Consider the following 7,670-nt stretch of genomic DNA (forward strand, 5'->3'; position numbering starts at 1 on the left):
TCATGGATTGGGGGGGGTCGAGTCATGGATTGGGGGGGGTCGAGTCATGGATTGGGGGGGGTCGAGTCATGGATTGGGGGGGGTCGAGTCATGGATTGGGGGGGGTCGAGTCATGGATTGGGGGGGGTCGAGTCATGGATTGGGGGGGGTCGAGTCATGGATTGGGGGGGGTCGAGTCATGGATTGGGGGGGGTCGAGTCATGGATTGGGGGGGGTCGAGTCATGGATTGGGGGGGGTCGAGTCATGGATTGGGGGGGGTCGAGTCATGGATTGGGGGGGGTCGAGTCATGGATTGGGGGGGGTCGAGTCATGGATTGGGGGGGGTCGAGTCATGGATTGGGGGGGGTCGAGTCATGGATTGGGGGGGGTCGAGTCATGGATTGGGGGGGGTCGAGTCATGGATTGGGGGGGGTCGAGTCATGGATTGGGGGGGGTCGAGTCATGGATTGGGGGGGGTCGAGTCATGGATTGGGGGGGGTCGAGTCATGGATTGGGGGGGGTCGAGTCATGGATTGGGGGGGGTCGAGTCATGGATTGGGGGGGGTCGAGTCATGGATTGGGGGGGGTCGAGTCATGGATTGGGGGGGGTCGAGTCATGGATTGGGGGGGGTCGAGTCATGGATTGGGGGGGTCGAGTCATGGATTGGGGGGGGTCGAGTCATGGATTGGGGGGGGTCGAGTCATGGATTGGGGGGGGTCGAGTCATGGATTGGGGGGGGTCGAGTCATGGATTGGGGGGGGTTCGAGTCATGGATTGGGGGGGGTCGAGTCATGGATTGGGGGGGGTCGAGTCATGGATTGGGGGGGGTCGAGTCATGGATTGGGGGGGGTCGAGTCATGGATTGGGGTGGGGTCGAGTCATGGATTGGGGGGGGTCGAGTCATGGATTGGGGGGGGTCGAGTCATGGATTGGGGGGGGTCGAGTCATGGATTGGGGGGGGTCGAGTCATGGATTGGGGGGGGGTCGAGTCATGGATTGGGGGGGGTCGAGTCATGGATTGGGGGGGTCGAGTCATGGATTGGGGGGGGTCGAGTCATGGATTGGGGGGGGGGTCGAGTCATGGATTGGGGGGGGTCGAGTCATGGATTGGGGGGGGTCGAGTCATGGATTGGGGGGGGTCGAGTCATGGATTGGGGGGGGTCGAGTCATGGATTGGGGGGGGTCGAGTCATGGATTGGGGGGGGTCGAGTCATGGATTGGGGGGGGTCGAGTCATGGATTGGGGGGGGGTCGAGTCATGGATTGGGGGGGGTCGAGTCATGGATTGGGGGGGGTCGAGTCATGGATTGGGGGGGGTCGAGTCATGGATTGGGGGGGGTCGAGTCATGGATTGGGGGGGGGTCGAGTCATGGATTGGGGGGGGTCGAGTCATGGATTGGGGGGGGTCGAGTCATGGATTGGGGGGGGGTCGAGTCATGGATTGGGGGGGGTCGAGTCATGGATTGGGGGGGGTCGAGTCATGGATTGGGGGGGGTCGAGTCATGGATTGGGGGGGGTCGAGTCATGGATTGGGGGGGTCGAGTCATGGATTGGGGGGGTCGAGTCATGGATTGGGGGGGTCGAGTCATGGATTGGGGGGGTCGAGTCATGGATTGGGGGGGGTCGAGTCATGGATTGGGGGGGGTCGAGTCATGGATTGGGGGGGGTCGAGTCATGGATTGGGGGGGGTCGAGTCATGGATTGGGGGGGGTCGAGTCATGGATTGGGGGGGGTCGAGTCATGGATTGGGGGGGGTCGAGTCATGGATTGGGGGGGGGTCGAGTCATGGATTGGGGGGGGTCGAGTCATGGATTGGGGGGGGTCGAGGTCATGGATTGGGGGGGGTCGAGTCATGGATTGGGGGGGGTCGAGTCATGGATTGGGGGGGGTCGAGTCATGGATTGGGGGGGGTCGAGTCATGGATTGGGGGGGGTCGAGTCATGGATTGGGGGGGGTCGAGTCATGGATTGGGGGGGTCGAGTCATGGATTGGGGGGGGTCGAGTCATGGATTGGGGTGGGTCGAGTCATGGATTGGGGGGGGTCGAGTCATGGATTGGGGGGGGTCGAGTCATGGATTGGGGGGGGGTCGAGTCATGGATTGGGGGGGGGTCGAGTCATGGATTGGGGGGGGTCGAGTCATGGATTGGGGGGGGGTCGAGTCATGGATTGGGGGGGGTCGAGTCATGGATTGGGGGGGGTCGAGTCATGGATTGGGGGGGGTCGAGTCATGGATTGGGGGGGGTCGAGTCATGGATTGGGGGGGGTCGAGTCATGGATTGGGGGGGGTCGAGTCATGGATTGGGGGGGGTCGAGTCATGGATTGGGGGGGGTCGAGTCATGGATTGGGGGGGGTCGAGTCATGGATTGGGGGGGTCGAGTCATGGATTGGGGGGGGTCGAGTCATGGATTGGGGGGGGTCGAGTCATGGATTGGGGGGGGGTCGAGTCATGGATTGGGGGGGTCGAGTCATGGATTGGGGGGGGTCGAGTCATGGATTGGGGGGGGGTCGAGTCATGGATTGGGGGGGGTCGAGTCCATGGATTGGGGGGGGTCGAGTCATGGATTGGGGGGGGTCGAGTCATGGATTGGGGGGGTCGAGTCATGGATTGGGGGGGGTCGAGTCATGGATTGGGGGGGGTCGAGTCATGGATTGGGGGGGGTCGAGTCATGGATTGGGGGGGGTCGAGTCATGGATTGGGGGGGGTCGAGTCATGGATTGGGGGGGTCGAGTCATGGATTGGGGGGGGTCGAGTCATGGATTGGGGGGGTCGAGTCATGGATTGGGGGGGGGTTCGAGTCATGGATTGGGGGGGGTCGAGTCATGGATTGGGGGGGGTCGAGTCATGGATTGGGGGGGGTCGAGTCATGGATTGGGGTGGGGGGTCGAGTCATGGATTGGGGGGGTCGAGTCATGGATTGGGGGGGGTCGAGTCATGGATTGGGGGGGTCGAGTCATGGATTGGGGGGGGTCGAGTCATGGATTGGGGGGGGTCGAGTCATGGATTGGGGGGGGTCGAGTCATGGATTGGGGGGGGTCGAGTCATGGATTGGGGGGGGGGGGGTCGAGTCATGGATTGGGGGGGGTCGAGTCATGGATTGGGGGGGGTCGAGTCATGGATTGGGGGGGGTCGAGTCATGGATTGGGGGGGGGTCGAGTCATGGATTGGGGGGGGTCGAGTCATGGATTGGGGGGGTCGAGTCATGGATTGGGGGGGGTCGAGTCATGGATTGGGGGGGGGTCGAGTCATGGATTGGGGGGGGTCGAGTCATGGATTGGGGGGGGTCGAGTCATGGATTGGGGGGGGGTCGAGTCATGGATTGGGGGGGGTCGAGTCATGGATTGGGGGGGGTCGAGTCATGGATTGGGGGGGGTCGAGTCATGGATTGGGGGGGGTCGAGTCATGGATTGGGGGGGGTCGAGTCATGGATTGGGGGGGGTCGAGTCATGGATTGGGGGGGGTCGAGTCATGGATTGGGGGGGGTCGAGTCATGGATTGGGGGGGGTCGAGTCATGGATTGGGGGGGGTCGAGTCATGGATTGGGGGGGGTCGAGTCATGGATTGGGGGGGGTCGAGTCATGGATTGGGGGGGGTCGAGTCATGGATTGGGGGGGGTCGAGTCATGGATTGGGGGGGGTCGAGTCATGGATTGGGGGGGGTCGAGTCATGGATTGGGGGGGGTCGAGTCATGGATTGGGGGGGGTCGAGTCATGGATTGGGGGGGGTCGAGTCATGGATTGGGGGGGGTCGAGTCATGGATTGGGGGGGGTCGAGTCATGGATTGGGGGGGGTCGAGTCATGGATTGGGGGGGGTCGAGTCATGGATTGGGGGGGGTCGAGTCATGGATTGGGGGGGGTCGAGTCATGGATTGGGGGGGGTCGAGTCATGGATTGGGGGGGGTCGAGTCATGGATTGGGGGGGGTCGAGTCATGGATTGGGGGGGGTCGAGTCATGGATTGGGGGGGGTCGAGTCATGGATTGGGGGGGGTCGAGTCATGGATTGGGGGGGGTCGAGTCATGGATTGGGGGGGGTCGAGTCATGGATTGGGGGGGGTCGAGTCATGGATTGGGGGGGGTCGAGTCATGGATTGGGGGGGGTCGAGTCATGGATTGGGGGGGGTCGAGTCATGGATTGGGGGGGGTCGAGTCATGGATTGGGGGGGGTCGAGTCATGGATTGGGGGGGGTCGAGTCATGGATTGGGGGGGGTCGAGTCATGGATTGGGGGGGGTCGAGTCATGGATTGGGGGGGGTCGAGTCATGGATTGGGGGGGGTCGAGTCATGGATTGGGGGGGGTCGAGTCATGGATTGGGGGGGGTCGAGTCATGGATTGGGGGGGGTCGAGTCATGGATTGGGGGGGGTCGAGTCATGGATTGGGGGGGGTCGAGTCATGGATTGGGGGGGGTCGAGTCATGGATTGGGGGGGGTCGAGTCATGGATTGGGGGGGGTCGAGTCATGGATTGGGGGGGGTCGAGTCATGGATTGGGGGGGGTCGAGTCATGGATTGGGGGGGGTCGAGTCATGGATTGGGGGGGGTCGAGTCATGGATTGGGGGGGGTCGAGTCATGGATTGGGGGGGGTCGAGTCATGGATTGGGGGGGGTCGAGTCATGGATTGGGGGGGGTCGAGTCATGGATTGGGGGGGGTCGAGTCATGGATTGGGGGGGGTCGAGTCATGGATTGGGGGGGGTCGAGTCATGGATTGGGGGGGGTCGAGTCATGGATTGGGGGGGGTCGAGTCATGGATTGGGGGGGGTCGAGTCATGGATTGGGGGGGGTCGAGTCATGGATTGGGGGGGGTCGAGTCATGGATTGGGGGGGGTCGAGTCATGGATTGGGGGGGGTCGAGTCATGGATTGGGGGGGTCGAGTCATGGATTGGGGGGGGTCGAGTCATGGATTGGGGGGGGTCGAGTCATGGATTGGGGGGGGTCGAGTCATGGATTGGGGGGGGTCGAGTCATGGATTGGGGGGGGTCGAGTCATGGATTGGGGGGGGTCGAGTCATGGATTGGGGGGGGTCGAGTCATGGATTGGGGGGGGTCGAGTCATGGATTGGGGGGGGTCGAGTCATGGATTGGGGGGGGTCGAGTCATGGATTGGGGGGGGTCGAGTCATGGATTGGGGGGGGTCGAGTCATGGATTGGGGGGGGTCGAGTCATGGATTGGGGGGGGTCGAGTCATGGATTGGGGGGGGTCGAGTCATGGATTGGGGGGGGTCGAGTCATGGATTGGGGGGGGTCGAGTCATGGATTGGGGGGGGTCGAGTCATGGATTGGGGGGGTCAAGTCGGGGATAGATGGGGGGAATTGAAGAAATCCCATCGCTTCTCTTGGGAAAGGAATGGGGGTTTGGGAGGTTTCCAAAGAGAGCTTGCCTCCTCCCACTCCCGGTTGCCTCTGGCCCCACACAAAGCCACTCACTCACCTCTCGGTTCGCAGCGCCGACCGCACTAAACCTGCTCCCCGCCTCTCATGCCAAGCCTGCGGCTTCAGCTCTTATTTCGTTCGGTCGGGTTTTTATTTTTGAAACAAAAACTATTTGCAATTATTATTCTGTCCCGGGGAATTCAGTCGATGCTAGAAGCCATCGTGGAGCAGCCCGGAGCCAGCGCGATGAGGTGACACTCAGCGCAGCAACAGCGGACTCCATCACGCCAAGGCCTCGCCTTTCCCAGCCAATGAAGAGGGCGGAGCCACCACCTGACAACGGAAATGACGCACATCCCATCGAAGGACACGCCCCGCCGTCGCTTTGATTGACATGGTAAACCCCCCGGAGTCGCCACTCAGATCCCGACACAGCGAGCGGGGGGTGGGGCTCGCTACCTCTACCTGCTTTTCATGCTCTGTCAATCCTCTAGATTGACAGCGCGCTGAGCCAATCACAGCTCGCGCTCGGCACAGGGAGGTGGGCACGTGCCGTTCCTGAAATAGAGATTCGGAGAGCAAGTCTGCGCCATGCAGAGATGCCCAGTGCATTTAAATCACTGGAAGCACAGGAGGGCAGCTGTAAATCAATGGTGCATGCCCTTATTATTTTAAGCCTGTCATCCATTTCTAACATGCAACCTTTTAATGCATTTCAAGCCATTTTATCCGAATTCACCTCCACATCGGGGCTCTAGTTTGTTTTTAAAAAGGGACATGAATTTCTCCTGCTGGCTGTCCGAATATAGCAGTCAGCTCGTTTCAGCAGATGAATGCCATTTCACAGCGGTGGCCTTGAAGAGTCTGAATTTTGTCCCTCATTCGGAGTGGGTGATCTTTCACTACAATAGACGCAGTTGGTTGAACTGATGTTAAAAATTTGAATCAAGTGCACGTGAAGAACTTTGGAAGTTTTGAAAGGTTTGCATTTATATCAGTGTGCAATTTTGCCTAAAATCAAAGCCAGGATATTTAACACTGAAGAGCGAATAACCCACGACCAGCTAAACTTAACCTTTATTGTCAGATCACTGTCGATTTTGGTTCAGTTTTAATATTTGTCCTTGCAAGCGCCACCCAGTGACCTTAAGTGTAATCAAATAACGATATCTTGGCTCGATCAAAGCTAAGTTTTATTGTGGTTGTGAAACATCTTTGCAAAAGGACCTCTTGAAAACTTGTCAGAAAAAGAAATATCTTTCAAAGGAACTGGAAGAGCCCATTTAACATGACTTTTTCCAAATCCACGTATGCCCAAACCCTTAAAAGATAGATGTGAAATTCACCATAAATCTCATGAACTTGAAACTTGCAACGGAGGGGAAATTGAAAACACATGGTTTTGGTCATCGTATTACAAAAAGTCACTATTTCCAATCACTCCTGAGAACTTACACTTCATAAACAATCATGTAGAGTTTAGAGTCGGTTGTGATATTTGCAGATCAGTCAAATCCCCCCTCCCACACACAGCCCTATAAAAGGTGAAACAGTTTGCTCGACCTACCATTGCAGTCTCTCCTCTCGCTAGCTCTGCTCGGTCGAGTCTAGACTCGGATCTTTGTTTCCATTCAGATTGCTGTCACTGACCCCCGCATTCTGGAGAACCTTAAAGGTCGCAAATCTTTCTTTTTCCGTCGAATGAATCCGATCGCATTTCCTCTCTTCGAAAAGGTCCTCCACCCGCAAAGCCCTCCCCTTTCCTCCTATTACAACTGCTTCCTTCTCCCAGGTAGTTGCAAAGCACACACACAGATCCCAGCCGACCAAGGCCAGTAAGCCAATGAGCAAATCTATAAAAGTGCACAACGCCAACCAATCCAGTTACCTCTGAAATCACAACCACCGCCTCCTCCTGAAACAGGTATATTAAATAGCCAGCTATTTGATAAAACGCGAGTTTAAAAAAGGAAACATGTTTGGACTATAAAAAAACAGGCTGTGAGCAAAGTCACAGGCTGTCGGGAGAGCTGTGAGTGTGTGCCAACTCATTAAACACGAAGAAAACGTCAAATGTGCAGATTAGATTTAAATATGAATGGGAATAAAACTGGGGAACTGAGTCATCCATAATTATGTCTATCATTATTCCCGAAGAGGCTCTGTCATTCGCCAAGTTTATAATTCAAATGCACACTGCATATAAAATGGAATGGCAAGAGTTGTGAGTTACCTCATGTGTGTGTGGAAATACTCTGATTTCTATTGCACTTTCCAAAATGTCAAATTTGAACTGTAGTTTTTTTTACAAATTTTGATG

At 57.9% G+C, this 7,670-nt stretch overlaps 1 protein-coding gene across 2 annotated transcripts in view; it reads right to left on the reverse strand.

Moving 5' to 3' along the window:
* stk40 (serine/threonine kinase 40) overlaps window positions 1-7,146 on the reverse strand; it is a 99,915-nt gene extending 92,769 nt beyond the window's left edge. The window contains exon 1 of one of the 2 annotated variants that reach the window (XM_068011142.1): window positions 6,918-7,146. In XM_068011142.1, the coding sequence (XP_067867243.1) occupies window positions 6,918-6,920 (3 nt within the window). In that variant the 5' untranslated portion in view covers window positions 6,921-7,146. Of the gene's footprint in view, window positions 1-5,408; window positions 5,678-6,917 lie in introns of those variants that run through there. The other variant, XM_068011143.1, reaches the window with a different exon arrangement.
* Between the last annotated feature and the right edge of the window lie 524 nt (window positions 7,147-7,670).

Source organism: Heterodontus francisci, chromosome 31, assembly GCF_036365525.1.
Source record: "Heterodontus francisci isolate sHetFra1 chromosome 31, sHetFra1.hap1, whole genome shotgun sequence".
Taxonomy (NCBI): Eukaryota; Metazoa; Chordata; class Chondrichthyes; order Heterodontiformes; family Heterodontidae; genus Heterodontus; species Heterodontus francisci.